General features: G+C 46.0%; 1 protein-coding gene across 1 annotated transcript; it reads right to left on the reverse strand.

The window, feature by feature from the left end:
• Positions 1–891: 891 nt before the first annotated feature.
• sptlc2b (serine palmitoyltransferase, long chain base subunit 2b) lies at positions 892–13,423 on the reverse strand. Its single transcript, XM_030110293.1, has 12 exons — positions 13,194–13,423; positions 10,061–10,255; positions 9,789–9,943; positions 9,286–9,434; positions 8,425–8,549; positions 7,731–7,824; positions 7,450–7,555; positions 6,291–6,510; positions 5,792–5,918; positions 3,560–3,695; positions 3,320–3,449; positions 892–2,363 (listed from the first exon to the last, which is right to left on the reverse strand). The coding sequence occupies exons 1-12, from the start codon at positions 13,335–13,337 to the stop codon at positions 2,250–2,252; spliced, it is 1,695 nt and encodes a 564-aa protein (XP_029966153.1). The 5' UTR covers positions 13,338–13,423; the 3' UTR covers positions 892–2,249.
• Positions 13,424–21,666: the final 8,243 nt, after the last annotated feature.

A 21,666-nucleotide genomic window follows, 5' to 3' on the forward strand; every position in this document is an offset into this window, starting at 1 on the left:
CCTCCAGCGCTCCTGTTTCCATCATCTCTGTATACAGACACATCACTTCCTTTGAGCTTTGCCACTTTCTAAACTATGACAAATCATTATGTCACTCCACCAGTTTCCAAAAAAAAATGCTCCTTGAAGAGGGCAGCGGATGACTGGCCGGTGAGGAATGCAGCGTAATGGCAGCGTGCTGGTGAAAAGGCGTTCCAGCAGCTCGTTACAGGAGACTTTAAGGTCTACCTGCAAAGTCTCTGCGTCTCAGAGGGACAAATGAACACAAACTCACTCCAGAGGTTGATACAAAGAAAGTGATTTAATCTTTGCAGCACTGTTTCAAACAGCATGGTCAACAAACTCCATGGCTTTACACACTCCTCTTCAGTGGTTTTCATCTCCGACTCTCATACATTTCCAAAAAGCGAGCTGATGAAGTTTCCACCGGCTCAACAGAGGCTGCTTTACAGGTATTCGCTGTGACTTTAGCTGGAATAACGTCACACGACACCGCAGGGCCCGGAGCAGCTCTGCATTTGAACCATCAACCTCCATGTTGCACCGTGAGACACAAACAACCATGTTGCTGTTTGCAATTACATTTTTTTTTCCTTTTCTTGCCTGCATATGGAGAAATGTAGAGAGCAAACGCACAGCACCGTCGAGTAAAACATCCGATGAAGAGATCCGTGATGTCGAGAGTGCGTCCAGATCATTGTCATGTGTTCCACTTTATACATTTTATTTATTAAAAGCAAATGCTGTGAAGTTGTTTTGTCAAAATAAAAAAAAAAAAAATGGAATGACTCACAGAAGAAAGAAAAAAACAAGTAACCAATAGGCATTTAAGACCCAAATGAAAAACGTGTTAAAAGCGCATGTTTAGGTTTGAGTTTCCGTCACACTGAGCAGATATCGACGGACCGGATCTCTGACTGGGAGATGCAGGTTCCACTGCGACCCCGCACAGAAAACACACAGTAAACCCAAAACCTCTGACACGTAAAAGGATATGGAATGTTTTCCTTTCTTTTTTTTTTTTTGTTTCCAGAAGACGATCATCGCTCGTGATAAATTACGACAGAAGAACAGACAAAAACGAATCCGTGTGATTTCAGTGGCTACGTCATCTGTGCACTGGAAATGCCTGTCAGTAGTGCCGCACTGAAGTTAAGACAACGTGAAGCGGTCAGTTCAAATACACTTGTTGCACTAGAGCACATCTGGAGCTGCCTTTCAGATAATAAGATCCTCACACACACACACACACACACAAAAAAAAAAAATTGATAAAAGTGACTCAATTTAAATAAATAAAGCGGTCTGTATATCGGATGGGTATGAGAGCGACATCGTCATGCATACAGATCCAAGTTGCGCCGTGTCCTTTGCGCTCGGATCGCTCAATCGCGTGAAGAAGCACTTGCGTGAGAACAAATGAGGAAGGGGAGGGGGGGGGGGGGGAAATCACATATGTAGCTCATTAGCTTATAGAAATGTTAAAGACACTAGGCTCAAGTCTTTCGAGTGCAGGTGTAAACAGTAAATAAGGCTGAAAAATATTTCTAGAAAATAAGCAGTAAAAAAAATATTCCTTAGTCTCGCTCCCTGGAATTCCTCCCCTCTTAAATGTTTTCTTCTGGAACATCTGTTTTGCTTCTATCGAAGAGGAAAAAGGTAGAAAATATATCTATACTTATACATCCTTTGGTTTGGGGGAAGAACCCCCATAATCTATTTGCTCTGTTCAAGTACGGGTGATGAGGAAGAAGCAGTGGGACACACACATATGCAGAACACATGCTGACCCCTGTGAAACCACTATCTCTGTTTGAGGTTCGGGATGCTACCCTAAGGCAGTATGACCATCGCTGTGATAAATAATATTTACATACATCTTTTTCTCTCTCTTACGTGCATCATAGCAACGGCTACGATCTGATATTTTTTTTTTTTTTCCTTTTCTTCAAGTGCACGAGCAGGCAGAGGTCTGCCTGGCTTGCTGTTCGGACTACAAAGACACAGTTGTTATTGCACAAAAGAGATACACATTCAATGTGCGCACAGGAATCGGGCTGTTAGACCTAAGCAGTCACAATAAGTTAGGGCGAAACGAAAGGCTCTGCGTGAAGCTTGTAGTAAAAGGATGCCGACGCACGAGCGGGCTTTAGGGATCGGGCCCGAGCTCGGGCGGTTCTGAGGATTTTGGTTCTGGAGAGTCAAACGGCTTTTAAAACGAGACGCGTGGGTGAAAAGGCAGGAGAGGCTCAGTCCTGCAGGAGACTCTCCTCGGACATCCATCCCAGAGAGGACAGCGGCTGCTCGCGTCTGGAGTACTTGAGCTGCAGCAGGTCGCCCACGTCACTGATGGCCCCCAGAGCCTGAGGAGGAAGCAGGGAGAACGCCGTTAACAGATAGAAACGCTGAAGAAAGAGCCTGGCTGGAGAGGAGAGCGTTGAGACAAATGGTGGAGCGATAAGCTCGCATTTCTGACACGCCGGAGCGGCGAGGAACTCCAAAAGCTAAAAGGTGAACAGAAGGCTCGCAGTGAAAAACCGCAACAGAGCAGAAACTCCTCCAAGTCTCTCCACCAGAGACTGTATCAGTATTGCAACACACTGCAGGGCACCTGGAAACAATTTACCTTCCTCCTGACCTTTTTTCTGATTCCATGCTTGGAGAGACGGCGAGGGCTGGCTTTTCCAAAGACGGAAAAAGCGGCTCCTCACAGCGCTCTACAAAGGCGGGCTGATGCCCTTTAAATGGACTATTACAAACGGCGTTGACAAGCTGCTCAGGAAGATGAATGAAGCGTCCACTGAGAGACAGAACCGCTCGAAGAAAAGACTGGCTGACACACACACACACACACACACACACGCGCGCGCACACACTCCGGCTGATTAAAAGAGTGTTTGATCCACTATCAGTCACAGGCGATCAAAACAAACTCTTAAATCCTGCTGCAGATCACATTAAGCTCTCAGTAATAAAATAGTCTGAAGTTTTCAGGTTCGGCGCTAAAGAAGACAAACGTTTCTCCGCTGTGACCCTCGGTTTACCGCCGAAACACTTGTTTTGATACCGTTTGTTTGATAAAGCAATTCCTGGATAAAACGCCTTTCCAAGGTTTGTTCTTCATACTTCAGCAGTGGATCAGGGATGAATCCAACTTTTTCCACTCTAAGTTAAAGTGATATATTATTTTCTAAGAGTTACTGAGCTGATGTGATGCTGACAGACTAAAATGTTCATCTTTATCTCTCAGCCCATTTGACTTGTATCAATCTATTGGAGTTTCTTTCTCGGTGTTTTGCGGCGCTGAGCGGTGCCTCACCGTGTCCAGCATCTCTCTGGTGTGAGCGGCTGAAACGCAGAAGCGCGCTCTGGACTCGATGATGGGCGTGGCCGGGAAGCCGACCACGACTGTGCCGATGTTCCTCTTCAGCATCTCTCGACCGAAAGCCCTGAGGAGCAGCGGCAGGACGGAGAGTCGAATCACGACATGCGTCGATGTTTCGGTTATGTTGTGTGAAACTAAGGCTTTGACAGGTGACAGAGGTATGAAATCACGTACCCTATCTTGGCCGGCATGTAGAGCATCATGGGTACTACGGGGGAGTCGTCGTTGCCGTAGATGATGAAGCCCATTTCACGCAGTTTCCTGCGGAAGTAGGTGGTGTTCTCTGAGAGCTGCCTGAGGCGGTCAGCACCTGGAAAAGGCAGAGAAATGTACAACAGAGGGTTAATGTGATGGACAACAAGCTGCATTAAAGCTTTCACAGATTAGACTCCCTTCCGTTTTGCATGTGCACAACATGCAAAATATGTCCTCAGACTCGTTGCACCTGTTCGGACCGGACAGCTCACATTTATCAAAAGAACACGGAGTCTACTGATCTCACACATTCCAGTCCGCATCTGATCAGATGCTCCTTCAAACTACAGCTCTAAATTTGATCTTCAGCTCTTGTTCTGCGGCCAAAATAAAGAAACAGCGTGTATCTGGCCGGGTTTCCCTCCATCGCCGTCGACTTCTTGCCAACACAACACTGAAACATCAGCTCATCCTCCAGCCGTTATATAAATAACCCCTTTAACCCTATTTGGACGGAGCCTTTGAGGACACCGAATCCCCCTCGTCTGAGGTCAAGGAGCTGGAACTAAGCGGGTATCAATCACCGCGGGTCAGGCCGATGCCACTCTGAAATGACTGGCTGAATCCGCCGTCTGCGCCTGCGGAGATAGCATCTTACTCAAACAAATAACCGCACGGCGCTGAGGGCCAACAGCAGCACACATCTGCCCGGCTGGGTTCAAACCGCAGCGCAGACAATGGGGCCTCAAAAGGCCGAGACACAACAAAGTCTGATGTTCTGTCGATCTACGGGCTTTTTCCCCAAAACGAAAACAAATTCAAGGTAGTACCAACACCAAAAAAGAAAAAGCCCAGACAATATGCCAGACCACTTATTCTGCTCTGTCTGAATTCTTCACCTTACATCCCCTCCATATAAGCTTGTGTTTTGCAGCAGCAGGTCTCGGTCCGCCCTCCTTAGCAACGTGGAGGCAACAACAAACCGTTAACAGGCGGCTGGAGTGTCACGTCGACTCCGCGTCTGGAGCTTCAAAGGCTTGAATTTCAAACAGTGACAGGGCTGCAACCAATCACACTCTCATTGCGACTCCTCAACAAAGAAAAGCTGTCAAACTGCAGCAAGCTGCGAGGTCAGCAGTTTGATTTTTCTATTCTCAGAAATGATGTGGAGTGAGAGTTGATGCCATTGTAGAAAGGCAGCAGTACGAGGGTCAGTCTGGGTGTTTTAAGTTCTGCATATAATGACTGAACGGGCGGGAGGCAGCGTCATCTGATCCCCTCAATCTTGAATCAATCAAGCCTGCGAGAGAGACAAGAGTCCAGCAGAGCTTGACCTGAGCACATCTCTGCTCCTAAACATCACGCTGCTTCGCAGGCACAGCATGGCGGCGAGGAGGCGCACATCTGAAAGTCATCAAGGGGAGAGGGGCGGATGACCTCCAAGCACCGAGAACAGAAGGAACCGTCCAGCTATCAAAAACGGTCAAACTTTAAAGAGGGACGAGAAGGAGCTGCCATGAGCATCGACTCCTCCATATATGAAAACCTTCACAGACGCGTGCACGAGCTTCACCCTGATTTCCTCCTCCAAGCTGTTGTATTGTGCACGTTTGTAAAAACTCAACCTGGCAGTGTGGATTTGAGGCTAATGCTAGTTAACTAGTCATCATGTTGTCATCACCTGCATCTCAGCTGGAATCTCAAACCTGTATTGTATCAGCTACGCATCTTGCAGGCCACTTTTTGCTCCCGGGCCTCATGTTTGACACCCCTGATTTGAAGGAGTTAAAGACTATTTCCATAAACGGCTTTATCAAAACGATACGGTTGTGCAGGAAATCTTTCCAGTGATAACACTCCTGAAATTCTGATGAAATGACACTGGCCTGTAACACAGTAGAAACTGATTGCTCTCTCTGAATGAAGGAGTCAAAGGTTGCTCTTCCAGTCTGAAAGAGCTCTAAGCGACGGGTCTGTGCTGCCATCTTGTGGCCACAACAAACACTACAACGTAGACAGGTGTGGCTTGAATTTAATATATGGTAGAAAAAAGAAACCCTGAGAAGGCCTCTAACTGTTTAAATCCCTCCACCAACTCAGCATCATGTATGATGGAGGTAAAATTGAAGTGAGCAAAAGAAGATAGTTATAGTCTGAGACTAAAGCGCCTCATCCGGTTCCGGTCACTGTGGAGCCGTTTGTGGAGCCTACCCAGCGTGGTGCCGTCCTCTCCCATGATGATCCTCATGGACGTGATGATCTGCTGGGTGACGGGAGGAGACATGGAGGTGGCGTACAGCGCACTGTGGGAGTGGCGTCGCAGGTAATCGATCAGCTCCTGGCAGAGAAAAACATTTCAGTTATCACATTCCCTTAAAAAGATTTGTTTTTAAACAGGGTGATTATAATAACAGAACTGCCCTTGAGAGAATTTATCAAATATTTTACATATGACTTAGAAAACTTGCGCAATTAGTACGTCACTGTCTCTGCTCGACACGCAATCGCTTTCCAGTCAGTCACACAGTAACAGTAAGCACTTCCTTCCTTTGTTTTACACTCGCTGAAATAGAAAGCGCGCTCTGAATCAGATCCTCTTTGGAAAAAATAAGGCTAAAAGCAACACCGCATGACACACAACAAGCTGGGAAGACGCTCATGAGGAGGGTGAGGAACTGTTTTCCTGCCGACACTGTCAGAGATCACCAACCTTTCTCCCTCCGATGTAGCCTCCGGCTGCTCCGAAGCTCTTGGTGAATGTTCCCATCATGATGTCCACGTCCTTGGGGTCCAGGCCGAAGTAGTCCACCACCCCTCTGCCGTTGGGCCCCAGGGCCCCGATGCTGTGAGCCTCGTCCAGATACAGGTAGGCCTTGTAGCGCTTCTTCAGCGCGATGACCTCTGGAAGACGTACGATGGACCCCTCCATACTGCAGAAAGCACGGAATGAACAGGAGAGTGAAGAGAATTCATCATTTCAGTCGCAGCATTTCCCAGAGCCGTCACCCTCAAAATGCTCAAGGTTTTCCCTCTTCAGTTGAAAATGTGTAAACGGGGCTAAACTAACACCTGCAGCTCCTTTATTCCTTCCCGGATGACCTTCCTGGCGGAGGGCTCACCTCTGCTCGGCTGTGTGTGCGGAGGTGTCGATGCACATGCAACGCGCTGGCTGTTTCAGCAGCTGAAGTGTTTGCTTTGGAGGTCCCGGTGGAGACGAAACTCCATTAACATCGCGTTAGTAAAGAGCCGGCAGTTCCTCTCAGAATCGCATCGATCAATTGGATTGATCTCCTTTACAGTGAGGCCTTTCAAACAGCGAGAAATAAATTGCGCTCTATGTGGCGACACATTTAGAAAAGGCGAAATCTCTGGAAAAAAAAAAAAATGTAAAAAAAAATGGTGAGTTATATTTCCACCCATCAGAAAATGCAGTCATAACACAGAGACGTGTACGCACGCTGAACTCTAATCCAGTAAAATATTGCTCCAGCTTATCGTGTAAAAGTGCTTCATTGTTTTACTGCAAATGAGTTTGCTGGTACAGTGAAGATAAGGCTGTGCCCACGTTGTAAAAACAGAGGCTAGTGGACCAAAAGGCAGATATAGAGAGTCAATATTGTTACAACGTGACCAAAACATGAATGAGCTCTCCTCCGGAAACGTACCGGGAACAAAAAACTAATGTCATGTCAGGTTTGCCTTTAACTTGATACTATATTCCAGTTTGTTTTCTTTATCAGCCGAGCTAAATAAAGTTTCATGTGTCGCTAAACCACAAAACTGTATGTGAGAAAGGAAATACTGCAAAAGACCGGACAGGAATCAGTGGGGATCATCTGCAGTGTGTAGAGATAAAAAACGGAAGTTACCTGTAAATCCCCTCCACCACGATGAGAATCTTCTTCCAGGGCCGGTGGGTTCTGGGCTGTCCGTGCACGATGGCGTCTCTCAGCAGCTTCTCCAGGCTCTGCATGTCTACAACAAAGGCAAAGTAAAGAAGTAAGTAAAGAAGCAAAGAAAGTAAGTAAAGAAAAGAACATAGTGCGGCATGATCTGAAAAATATGACATAAATAAATGTATATCAGGAATATCAGGCCAAGGCCTTAAATCACACTGTCAATGGTTTTCTTGTAGCAAGCATCCACCCACTGTTGTGTTTGAAGACTCGGATTGTGGATCCAGACAGGCGAGCGCCGAGCACCAGGGAGGCATGATTCAGCTCGTCGCTCAGGATCAGGCAGCCCTGATGACAAAAACGCGCTCGTCAAACCCAGGTGGGCAACGCCCCAAAAACAACCACCGGGGGGGTTAAACATTCCGTTTACTCTGATACAACATTCTGTTCAAACTCTGATACAATCTACCAGAGTTTTCAAGCGTTGAGCAAGGACTTCGCAACCCTGTCTTGTGTTGCTTCACCTCAGACGGAGGTTCAACCTGCAGCAGGCTTCAGTCCACATACATTAACAGCAATGCAACTACGTAAGTACAACTGCATTAGGTATTCTCTCAATGTTTAAAGGAAATGTTGCAGCACTGTGTGAGGCAGCGAGGATCACAGCATCAATCTCCAGCATGTTTTGAAAGCTGGTGCCGGAAAACAGAGCGCTGCAGAACACTGTGAACCTTTCATGCTTGTTTTCCCTTGTTTATAGGAAGAAGTGTGTTTTTTTTTGTTTCTTCTCTCTGTCAGCGATATAAAGTTTACATCTACGGTGTGGGTATGGGGTCAGTGCGATAAGAAAAACAAATGAGACGTGGTACACGGTGCCCTCGGGGGGGGTGGGGGGGTGGGGGGGGCGGCACACACACAAAACAAGAGGAAGTGGACGAATTTCCTCACCTTCCCGGTGAGAGCAGGAATGTTCATGGAGTTGGTAGCGAAGCCCATGCCAAAGGCCATGGATGACTCAACTCCCAGAAACCTGGCAACCAACTGCTCCATTTCCTCGTGAATGTCCAGGTTCCCTGAAGATGAAAAAGCAGCTCAGTTTGGCATCTTGGAGTGATTTCTTACAGCAGAAATACTAAGAGTTACAGATTTTCTGACACTTGATCCCTGAACCCTGAAAGAGGATCTATTTTATCATACTTTCTGCTGCCCGAGAAGCTCAGAAAGTTGTGTTTTCAGTGGCTTCGCTAAACAGACACCCAAGACACAACTCAAGTTTAGCATTTTCACTTGAAACTGCTGGTTGTTGCTGCAGACCTGACCGACTGCTACACAACAAATCATCCTTGAAGGGACAAATAATGAACTTGATTTTGTTGATAGTTTGGTCATGTTTCGAAAAAAAAAGCAAAAAAAAAAACCCCAGACCTCTTTAAACACGATTACGCCACAGAATATAAAAGGTGCTCAAGTCACATGCTAACAGACTCACTGACAGTTCTTCTAAGAAGGCAATAACTCTAATCAATGTCATCTGAGTCACTTTACTGCCATTGAGTCATTTGACTCCACCTGTTGTGCATAATCTTCATTCTCATTATTTTTAGATGGTATTTATGATTATACACAGTGGCTATATCTGACGATCGGTGTGTCTGGCACGATGACGTATATGGTGTGGTGTGTTAGGTGAACTGTGTATGCATAAAAAAAAGAGAGAGAGAAGGAATTTCACACGTAAAAACTAAAGAAACCATAAAAAGGGCGACAAACCCTGAAAGCTTCCAAAGGTCGCCAGCCTCTCGTTCTTACCCAGTTCACAGCGAGTGCTGCTCACACCCGCTCCGTATGTCCGTGTGGCCTCCAGAGCAGCGTCGGCGCAGGTTCCAGTGTTCTCAGCAAAGCCCAGGTAGTTGTATGAACCCATGTTGATGACGTCCTTCACCACTTTTCCTGTGTGCCTGAGAGGATCAAAGAATCAGTACAGACCAGCTGTGATCGATGAGACTGCCCGGTTATGATACGCTTTGATAAGATGAGTTATTGTTTTTGGAGGGAAATCAGCTGCTGTCGAGCAGTTTTTACACTGAGTTCTTCATGATAAAGAATACGTCATGCTGGTGTGGTTTTCACATGTCAGAGATACCAGGCTTTCAACATCTCCCACTGAATCACCGATTACGTCACTCCCCATTATCGGAAATGCAAGGTCATCGACTTCCAGCACAAATCAATGACACCAAAACACACCTCGGCGGTTACACCTCCAGTCTAAACAGAACGACAGCGATAACGGGACGTGGCTGGAAGCGTACTCAAATGTCCAGTTGTAGTCGTGAGAGACTCTTTCCACCAGGTCCATCTTGGCCCCGGGAACGCTGCAGATGGGTCGGTTCCAGTTGTCTCGGATCCTCATGTACAGGTTCCTGGTGTAAAAGTTCTCAAAATCTTGGTACAGGGGGACGAAGTCCTGCGGAGGGAAGAACAGGGCGTGACCGTCACACCTCCTCCAGTTTATGACAGAACATTAAATGGCCCTGTTAGCCTGGGAGTGTTTGGAATACAGAAATGTAAACAGTATGTAAACCTTCTGCTCCTCCCGCTCGCGGGCCACGTGGCACTTCTCGATGTTCCAGTGTCGGAGGAAGTCTCGGAGGTAGCCGAAGATGGTGAGGATGCCGTAGCCCATGTAGGTGAGCACGGCCACCAGCAGAGGAGTTTCCTCGAAGGACTCCACGAAGGGCTTCTTGTACAAGCTGGGGTTATGAGGGACATTCTGGTTCTGGAGGGGGGGACAACAAGAAGGAGTTGAGTTAACAATTACACCTGAGAATGGAGCCATTTCTTCACAGCTGCAGAGCAAAACACAAAGATCAATCTTTACAAGGCAAAGATTTACCCACCATGCAAGTGGTTCGCCTTTAAAAGGTAATGGTTTATCTATACCCAAGATCTGTTTACTCATTAAATCTGCCACACGAGGCAGCCCAATAAACCATGACGGAGAGCAGACCGGTATTTCAACCCCTCTCTTTCATGGGAAGTGGAAAGAAGACCATTAAAGGTTCCAGCGAGCACACACACGTTCACACAAACTGACATTTTCAACCACCTCCCGTTCCAATTAATGGAGTCGTATGAGGAGAAAATCTTGGTTCAGAGGATGACGGAAATGTGGTTGCACACTGGAGTAGCTGCATAAAACTTCTCAGAAAACAGCGGCGGCGGTGTGTGACTCTAAAAGTCAACACTACACCGACAAGGGCGGTCACTCCTTGCAGACGGCGCCCTGCAGCTTAGCAACCGCAACCTCATGTGATCGGTCATGCTCCTCCAAGAAATACTGTCGACACAGGGAACAGGAGAGCAGGAGTGTGTGTGTGTGTGTGTGTGTGTGTGTGTGTGTGTGTGTGTGTGTGTGTGTGTGTGTGTGTGTGTGTGTTTGTGTTTAAGACCAGTTGAACTGGTCTACCTCACTGAGAGACAAGTGGCCTAGCAGCGAACACAACACACAGTCACACTGAAGCCCGCTGCTCGGGCATCGGCCTCCCACAGCAGCTAAATCCGGTCTGTTTGACGTCATATTTGCTTAATTTTTAATACCGCTGGACAAACAGAGTGAGAAGCAGCAGTCTTGTGCAGCTGGCTGATAGCTGGACATCCCAGGGTCTGCCTTACAGGATCTCCCAAACAACAACTCCGCAGCTCAATGGACGCGGATCATATTACACTGTATTCACCGTCATGTAAACACGCGGTGTGTGTTTCGCCGAAGCCAGACTCTCCCATACTAAACACTCAATCTATGTTTATTTTTCTTTTTTTGGAACTGAATGTATCGACATCAGTTTCCCAGCTTGCTTTTAACCATTTTCTCAATACTTCCCACAGAGATCAGAGCCCGCTGAATAAGGATCGATTCATCCTTCAGCAGCATTGATCTGAGAGTGAGAACTGTAAAAGGTTTTAAACACTGCATTCATCTTGAGAGGAGTTACAAGCTCTGTTTACAAGACATTTTGAGTGAGAACACATTGTCTCTGTGTTTTCAATTCAGAAATGTTTGACGTTAACTTGGCAACTTTTTGAAAAAGGACATTCAATTCAACGGAAACAGCAGAAAACAATTCAGTTTTTTTTTTCTCGTGTTGTAATTGTCCACCTATGTACGACTGCTGTGGCGTGCATGCACAGGAGCAGCATTTCAGAAAAGTTGTGTTTATCTCTATCTACATGACAAGAGTCAGAACAGTTTCAAAAAGTTTGCATTTTCAATGATTCTGAACCCTGCTGTGTAAGCGGACCCTGAAAGTTTTGTGTTTTCACTTCAAATCACCACATAAACAAAGCCACAGACTGAAGCACACACCTTTTCAGGCAACCAGCTTAAGATTTAAGTCCAATCTGATTGTAAGGATGCCGTCTCAGGTTGCACAATATATTATGAATTCATCAGCATGCACAATATACAGTATCACAAATATTGGACTGAGCTGCAAAAACTTTTGTTTCAGTTCACCATGCATTCATGCACAACAAATTCTAACTTTAATCAAGGAAGGAAAATTCACAAACATTAAGCAACCGACAAATATTTAGAATGAGGGCATAAATCAGAAGCACTAAAATCAAGGACAAGTCACCAAAAATAACAGAGTCGACTAAAAACAAGCTTGCAATGGGGAAAAAAACACACGAATAAAACAGTGTTTGCATTTGTTATTGTGCAATTACCTAATGTCATGCAGCCCTGACAACATGACCCCACTTTAATGTCACCAACTTCTACAGACTCATGAATCCTCACAGACATCTGAAAGTCAATGTAAAATAAACTCTGTCCAGTTCTGTCTCCAGATGCTGCTGCTGTTTTCTCTCATTTCCACATGATAGCTCTGCACAATCTGGAGTGGATTGTGAGCATGTTATATCCTGAAATCATCTGCAGATCAGCTCGATGCTATGGAACGTGATGGTATCCTATCAAGTTAAACCAAAGGAAAATAGCTCATACAAAACAAAGCCACATGTGTACACCCTCTCCTCCTCCTCCACCTCACACACACACACACACACACACACACACACACACACACACACACACACACACACACACCAGAGGTTTTCATTCCAGTCTTGGAGGGACCACACCCATCAGTGCTCTTCATAGTGACATTCCTCATCAGGAGACTACCAACACAACAAGATCCTGTCTTCACACTAGAGGCAGTGCAAACACGGAAACAAACAAACACACACACACACACACACAAGGTGTAAAGTTACAGAAAAGAAGAAGTCACCACTACAATCAGCCCTGATCAGGTGGCATGTCACACAAAAAGAGCCTGAAGTTCAAAAGTAACTTTTCACACATGCGACAGAGCTTCGTATGGAGCAAAACACCGGTGGACATTATAAAAAGATAAGTCCCAGAAGCCAGAGCCATCAGCTGGCTGTAAATATCCCTTAACATGCTGTTAAACTGTGACCTCATGTCGCTATAATTGAGTTCATCCGCTGTAATTACATTAAAACAGACACTTTCTAGACGGCAGCGTCAGTCAGTGTCACAACACCAGCTCTGAAACCACAGTGCGAAGCCGCACCGGGACGACACAGGAACTTAAAGCCTGAACAGAAACCAGCGGGACCCGGCGTGGCTCGCCCCCGGCCCTCCCCGGCGGAGCGGAGCCCTGCCCGGCCCGGCCGGGCCTCACCTTCTCCCTGGGGCGGCGGTACTTCTGGGGCCGCTGGAGCAGGCAGTGGCTCTTCACGAAGCCATTTTTGCTGGCTTTGATGCCGTTGGCGGCGCGGTGGCAGGCGTCCCCGTTCAGCAGCTTGTTGGCGGAGCTCTCCGTCATGTTCGTCGTGGAGACGTCGCGGTTCGAAGCGGCTCAACTTGTGTAACGTTCACCGTGAAGTCATGAACGAGCCGCGGCGCGAGGAGGGGGAAGAAGACGGATTTCAACGCCCACTCTGCGCCTACCGTCAAGACCCGCCCCCGCCGCGCTCCCATTGGCTGCCTCGAACCACAACACGAAGATCGTCTATTGAGAGAAAAACAAACACTCCACCGCTCCACCTTCATTTAAAATTTACAATACAAATGTGGCAAAAAATAAATAAATAAATAAATAAACAATAATAACAACATAGACATATACATCGAAAATAGATTCTTTTTTTACACAGCAGACATACAGTCATTGTTTATTGAGAACTACTTTTAGGTTAAAGAACATACACAGATGAACACACTCAATCACATTCACTTCTGCAGATCATTTCAGGATCATTATTTATTTCATGTCAAATGCATGCTTTGGGATTATGAAAGGGAATCTGAGTACCTGCAGAGTTGAACAAGTGTCTATAACAATTTAATGAACTGTGAGCAACATTTGGCTGGTATTTTTAATTATTCGCAATTTAGACTACAGGGAGAGATCAGTGAAGATCAAAGAATTCTGCAAGAATCGACAGTTTTGGTGAAGTCCTGATGTATATCTGGATGAAGGTCTTTACCTGTACCTTTATCTTTTACCGGCGGCTATGATGCACTGAACGTGTCACAGAAAGTTTTTCAATCTTGAGGAGCTTTGTGGTACTTTAACATGGTGTCGGTGTGAGAGCTCTTCCCCTGCCTCCTCTCTGTGTTCGGGCGTCAGTCTCGCCTGTGTTGTGTGTGGGACGTCCTAAAAGCTCAGTCCTGGAAGTGACCCCTAATAACCCCCGTGTGGCCTCAGCTGAGTGGGCTTTTCCACAGGCGGTCCCTCCCACAGGGCCACGCTGCCTCAGAGGTTTCAGGTGAAACTCATCAGCTGCTGCGAAATAAACATTACAATGACAAATCAAACCATATTAATTTTACTTCCTGGTTTTATAGTGTCCTAACTTGGTGATTTTGAATGTATTTATCTGGGATTGCCCTAGACTGGTAAACCTGTCCGTTCTATTTTGAGTTTCTCCACCTTCTATCAGTAAAATGTTCATCACTCCATCATTCAGTGGTGTCAGATCGCATTTTAGTTCAGTTGTTTCATGCAGCCCAAACTCATCTGAAGTGGACCGAACTGGTAAAAATAGAGCCATAATAGCCTTTAAACTTTAACTTCAAAGTTTTTTGTTGTTGTGGTTCAGAGTATATGTGATAAAAATGTCAATATCTTCACAAAAACTAAAGAATTACTAGGAAAAATATCAATATAAAGCAAATTTTAATGAAAACTTCTGATGCAAAATACAGTAACTTTTCCAAAAAACACCTCTTACAGCTGTTGCATTATGCATGTTTTTAAAAACTCAGCCTCGGAGTTTTGACCCATGAACCTTATGTCTGACAGCCCTGCTATTACAGTTCATGATTTATGTGTTGATGAGTTTACATCGATGTCTCTGGGATTGCTCTGTGATGGGCTGGTGACCTGTCCAGGCTGTAAAATATTCACCAATCTGTCATTTTGGATGAAAACACAGTGAGCGTTGTCTGGATAAAGCAGATAAGGAAGAATCAAAGTGCGCGCTGGGTTATGTAATCCAGGCGATTCCCAGCATGGATGTGTTGTGACCACATAAAAGAGGAAGACCTCGGCTTTGACGGCGAGGAGCAACAATAGAGCTTCCTGTCCTGGAGGCCTGCTTGGAGCTGTGTTTCTACTTCCTGGTTGCATCCTGTTTGCCGGGCGTGCTTTGAGGAAACGCAGCCCCCTCCACTGGTCCTGTTCTGCTCTTTATGTGTCTCTGATGCCAGATGATGTCTTGCATAATAGTCCACCTCCTCTCATCCCGCTGGGAGCGTTGTTTTCATTCCCCATTCCTCCTCACAGCCTTCTAGATGGCACTGTTGGGCCAGAGACAGTTTGATTCAGTATTTACGGTGCAGTTTCTCCACTGTCACATCCCTGATTAAGACACCGGCGATACCATCTGATGGTTCGATTCTCTAATCAATGCTTAACCCTTCTTTCAAGGTGGTGACCTTGAGCGTGGAATAATGAAACACAACACGGCGTGCACAAAGACGGCTAAGCACCCGTCCAATCCAGACCTGATGGGGGTGATAAGGATTCAGCTTTAATAGAATCGGAGCGGGGTTAAAAGGAAAGCGGGGCCACTTTCATCGATAGAGACACTCAAGGAGTTTTAATAGTCGCTGCAGTCGGACAGGACTGTGATGATTCCCCCTGACTTTACAAAGACACTTCCTTCTGTTCTTGATGCAATCATTACTTGTTAGTAATTGTCAGTTTATGCATTTAGCAGAGTTTGAACAATGGGGTAGGTGAGGACATGCTGACAAACTTGAAATTTAATTTGCAGCCATAATCTAAAATATATTAATGCTGATATGATCTAAAATGCGATAATCTCATAATAACATAATAACTGTGGGTTTGTAGTTAGCCTTTGCATGTCTATAATTAAGAATTCAACCTATATTTTCCTTTATACTTCATTTTATATCATGACTTCTTTCTGTGTGGACCTGATGTTCAGATTACCCGGTTATATCCAAGTTGATATAACATCAGGATTGGTTTGCTTTGCTAACCATTGTCCATCAGATTTTTTTTTAAAGTAGCTTAAATCTGTTTTACCAGAGTCACTGCTCTATCTTCTTGGCAAAAACAAGAACCTTTATGTATAAACATGTCACTAAACAGTAGAGATGTCAAACATAAGGCTCGGAGGCCAAAATCAAAGGGGTTCCAATCCGGCCAAACCACCAAGCAAACTGTGAAAGTGTCACTGATTTACAAATTCCTGAACAGGAGCAGACACAACACAATTCTTCATGCTCATACTGATATGAATTGAAAGCATGTTAATGGTTCGTATCATATCATTACAAAAACTTTGAATCTGTCTGAAGTTGTCTGGTTAGAAGGAGCCTAAAAGGTTTTCTTTAAAAAAAACCCAAACCCATTTAATTACATATCTACCACTCAGTAAAGTTAAGTACATATATATTTTTTTTAATTAAAGAGACAATATATTTGTTTTAGAGTCTCTTTTTTAGTTTAAGCCAAAAAATCAGTTAAAGTAAAGAGTCACATAGAATGATTTGTCTTATATAAATATATATGAAATTATATATATATATATATATATATATATATATATATAATTTCATGGTTTACATATATATATATATATATATAATTTCATGGTTTTAATCATATATTATTGTGTAACTAATTACCATTATATTTCCATGAATATAAAAGTGAAGAATGAACTTTTGACTTTACAAACCTTCTGTGTTGTGTTTTAGAGTTGATAATAATGTTTGTCATTTGTCTCCAGATTCCCATTTGGCTGATTGGCTTTTTTTTTTTTTTCCTGTCATGTGATCACTCCCCAACTGGGAGATGATCAGATGGGAAATGGAACTTTCCTAACTAACCATTTCATCGATATGACTGCACACTATTCAAACTGAATCAACATGTTGATTCATGCTATGTTTCTTTAGTAATTAATAATTTCAGCTTTGTTTTTGCACACTGTCCATATCATTGAATCATCAATCCAAATATGACATAACGTCCAATCATAAAATAACTTTATTACACTGGATTACGCTGACAAGATTACCTGTCACATAATTCAGAAGACACATTATTTCCTATTCAGTAAAGATGTTTTCTCTTCTCTGCTGCAATTTCGCTGCTTTGATGTCGTCTAATGAAATCATCATGAGAATCAACCCCCCCTCCCTCCATAATCCCCCGGCAGCCTATTAAGGCCCAGCGCTGGAGGAAGTCAAAGCAAGCAGCCATTTTTCATACTTCAGTGCCATCTGAATAACAAATGATGAAATCACAGGAGTACACAAGTAACTGTGTAAATGAGGAATTATGCTCCCGCACAAAGGGAGCATCTGCAAGCTTCATCCCAATCAATGATCCATCCAGAGCACGCCGATCATCACAGTTTCTAATAATCACTTTAATCAGGCTGAAAACGAAGAGAGGGAAACTGGGTGTAAATGGGTGAAAGTTGTTTTGGTGCCGCTCTCCCTGCACATCCCCGCTCAGGTGAAGACTCGGGCTGAGGCATCAATCAGCCTCTGACTCGGAAAAATCCCGGCGCCGTGGAGGATGCGCTCCCTCCACGGCCGGCCGGGCCCCGTCGCCGGCGCGCATCCTGACTGACACGACCATTAGAGATTGTTACACCTGTCTAAATCCTCCCCTCTGTAAAAGATTATCTGCGGAGGGAGCCGGTGGAGGGGGGCGGACGGACTCGGCTCTGTGGGAGCCGGGCGAGACGGGCGGCGCTGACAGGCCGACTGTTTTCCAGAGAGCGGCTCGCGTAATGATGAGTGAGCCCGGGCCTGAATATGCACAGACGAGGAACTAATGATCGGAAAGTGATTGAGTGACGGAGGAGAGGCAGGCTGCTCAGGTCCGCTTGTAGCTGGATGCCAGTTTGACGGATTCAATTTACTGACTGTGGGCTTTGCACTCTGTACTATAAATTCACACCGAAAAGGTTACTCCACATGTGGAGGGAATCTGCAGCTTGCTGGGGGTAAAATTGCAAGCAATTGAAAGATTTCCATTGATGTGCGCTTGTTTATTCAATGAAATTACAAGTCCACCAGTGAGAAGACAAGATCTCTCTCTCTCCGGTCACCATCAACAGCAGGGAGGGGAGGAAAGAGAGGCACCACAAAATAAACCCAGCGATCCTCCATCAAGTCCGAAGAGTGGGGAGACGCCTTGCTGCAACAACTCAATACTGTTTATTATTTGTGGGTTTGTTTCCCGGCGCGGCGGAGATAAGTAGCTATCCATCAACGGGCTCGGCCGGCGACCTGAGCCTTCCATTATGGCGCCGCTCAATGTGTTCACCGTTTACGCTGAACAGCCCACAAAGGCGCTGCCAAAGAACCAATTTCCTCTTACCTTCATGAATAAGGAATCTCATTCATCTTCCTCTGAGCGCATTCATAAAGGCGGACAAGAGCCGAGCGGCGGCCCATTATCCGGCTGTCTGCGGGAGTTCAGCCGTCAGCTGAGGGGAGCAGAACGCCGGCGTCCCGAGTTTGAGGTGACGGCGCCGATGCTTCTGTTTTAAAAACATTTTGTCTCCCAAGCCGCGCTCCGACCATCACGACTCGCCCCGTGATTCAGTCACCCCAAAGCCGGCGCGCGTCACATTGATTTCTTCTCACTGACACTCATACCAATAAACCCCCGCCGTCCTGGAATCACCCCACGCCGGCGGCGGAGTGACTCTCCATTCGTCCGGCCTTTCAAGCAGCCGTTCAGGCCCAGCTGGAGCTGAGCGCCTGTTCAAACAAAAACCACATAAACATGTAAGATTGTCTCCAACACTCTGTGTTCGGGGAGCAGAGTGATGCAAAGAAACGAAAAAGTGAAGGAGGGAGGAATCAGATGGGAGCGCGCTGCTCGGCCTCGGAGTCATGCTTCCATGTTGTTCAAGCCGCGGCCCCCTCCTCGGGTAAAGACGCCGCCTCGCCCCACCGCGGCAGGTCAACGTGAAATCACATCACAGCCACTTCTCCTGTCGGCGAGGGATTGATGTGTTTGAGTTTTGTTCCTCAGTTTGCAGTCAGCAGGGTGAGTGAAGCGTGGGCCTGCTTCACGGTGGTCCCACCCCTCCACACTTCCCCCCAAACCGGCTCTGAGAGGTGTGTCGACTCCAATCACCAACAGTGAAAGGGAAGAAATTAAAGCTGCTACCCATGAAGCATTTCTGCTCCTCAGATCTGGGCTGGCTTGTAGTCTGACAGCTCAGACGTGTCAGCGCTCATTAGTTATCCCTGTTGGTATTCACCTTTCTCTTAATCCCAGGGTTTCCACCGTGTGGTCCCAAACCAATCAAAACCAAACCAAACCATCAGCCCAGACGTGCTTCACCACAGCAGTAAAAGGCACTTTTAAAAGTTTTTCTTTGCTTTGGCACACAGTATACCCGATGAAAATGTCTGTTTTCATAAAACCAAACAATTATGCCCAAAACTGACAACAATCCCAACATAAAGCTAATTTTACTAAAATCTTCAGATGTAAAGTTTCCCCAAAAACTTCTTGCATGTTTTTGCAAACTCACCCTGACAACACGACTTTATCTCTAGCAACCTCTCCCGAGATGCCGAACTGAATGCCCATATTGGCAAGGCATTGACAGTGATGGCCCACCTGGCGAGGCGTGCCTGGGACAACTCCATGCCAACCACCAACACCAAGATAAGAGTCTACTAAGCCTGCGTACTGAGCACTCTCCGATACGGCAGTGAAGTATGGACCCTCCACTCCTGTCAGGAACGTCGGCTGAACGCTTTCCACCAACGCTGCCTTCACAGACTACTGGGCATCACTTGGCAGGACCGTGTCTCCAATATGGACGTCCTGGCCAGAGCAGATGTGTCCAGTATGTTTGCCTTCCTGACCCAGAGACGCTTGCGGTGGCTTGGCCACGTCACCCAAGTGGACGATGGCCGCATCCCAAAAGACTTACTGTACGGGGAGCAGGCTACTGGAAACAGGTCAAAGGGACGCCCAGCTCTCAGGTTCAAGGACGTCTGCAAGCGTGACCTCAAGGCTGGAGGCTTCAAGCCCTCTGATCTTGAGTCAGCCGCCTCCGGCCACTCCGATTGGCGGACCACCACCCAGGATATCATCTGAACGGCAGAGGAAAGAAGAGACACCCGCTGGGGGGAGAAGAGACTCCGCAGACAGCGGACACTGTTGACATCCCAACCACACTGCATCTGCAGTGGCTGCGGCCGGATCTGCAGATCCCGCATCGGCCTCTACAGCCACTCCCGACGCTGCAGCCCCCTGACCGAAGACGTACGGCACAAAACCCCCCCATGATCCCTCGAGATCGATGGAGCCAACAACAGCAAGAACACCAAAACCAACAACCACATGAAAGTGATGGAGAGGCCGACATCTTATATCATATAGGAACCAAAATGTCAGAAATTGCTTGAGTTCTCCATTTAATCCAAACACAACGTCAACTAATGAAGAAAAGCAGCTTTGCTTTTATAAACACGGTAAAACATAAGATGGTAGGTAGTCAACCTATCAGACAACACCCCATATGTTTCAGAAGGTTTTGACGGTTCTAACTCCAAGGCAACAGGTACCTCCATAACATCTGGAAGTCCAAACAAAGCCTCAAAACTAAGATCAGGTTTTAAAACAGCAACGGTAACATTCTTTTGTATGGTTTTGACAGAAATGAATTGGAAATGCAACATTTTACTACTCCCAGAGGGAAATTCTCTCAGTTAATGTGACTTCAAGTGAAATCTGTTCCCTTACATGTGTCACAAACCTTGTGGATAAACACACCCGAGCAAATTATTGGGTTCCTCGACATATTTTGACAGTCAGACGTTGGACCCTCTCTGAAAACAGTCTGTTAATAAAGCTAAGAGCCTGACGTCTGGAGTTTTAGGAACCCGTCTTTTTAAACGCGCTGACATTTCGGCTCTTTGCTTCGAAATGTGTGTGTGTGCCGTCATCCTGAGAAAGATTTACGGGGCCGAGGACCTTGGTGTGAGAAGCTGAGACTAAGTACTGCTTCATTTCACTGTGACGGACGACGGGGTTTCAAGCAATCGTCGTAATGTCCAGAAGATTTCATTTTTCTGCTTTCTAATGATGAGAATAACACCTGGAGGGTTTCCCGAGCGGCTGGCGCTCCCCCTCCTGAGTCAATACTATTAAGCAGTCATTTCTTGGACTCTGTGGAAAAAAAAAGACCCGCCATAAAACACGGCAATCAAGTACCCCAACAGCGTTCTAATTCACCGAGCCATAACTACAAACCACTTGCCCGGAAGAAACCATAAATCTGGTGCATATAGCCGCTGTCTGGGTCCCGCTCGGGCCGGAGCGAGAGGCGGCGCGGCGCAGACATCTCTGAAGTGCGCCGGGCTGTTTAATGCCGCGCTGATTATTTCCCAAAGCCCGGGAAAATAAAACTGTCAGGCTGCATAAATCATAATTAATTGTAATTAATGGAACCAGTTTGGGTGTAATCATGGCATAAATCGCAGAGCTGGGGAAAAAATAAATAAAAAAAAAAGCATCACAATTTGTAATTGATGGCTTCCCTGAATGCATTTCAGGCATTTAATCATCTATGTAAATGGGCTGCATTACTCAGGAAATGATTATAATAATGGAAGTTAACTATGAG

Source organism: Salarias fasciatus, chromosome 15 (assembly GCF_902148845.1).
Source record: "Salarias fasciatus chromosome 15, fSalaFa1.1, whole genome shotgun sequence".
In the NCBI taxonomy this organism is placed as follows: Eukaryota; Metazoa; Chordata; class Actinopteri; order Blenniiformes; family Blenniidae; genus Salarias; species Salarias fasciatus.

Coding starts and splice junctions, on each gene's coding strand:
- sptlc2b (XM_030110293.1), bottom strand. CDS start 13,337: ATGACGGAGAGCTCCGCCAACAAGCTGCTGAACGGGGACGCCTGCCAC. Junction 8,550..9,285: donor CAGCACTCGCTGTGAACTGG/GTAAGAACGAGA, acceptor TTTCATCTTCAG/GGAACCTGGACATTCACGAG. Junction 7,825..8,424: donor TTCCTGCTCTCACCGGGAAG/GTGAGGAAATTC, acceptor TTTTGTCATCAG/GGCTGCCTGATCCTGAGCGA.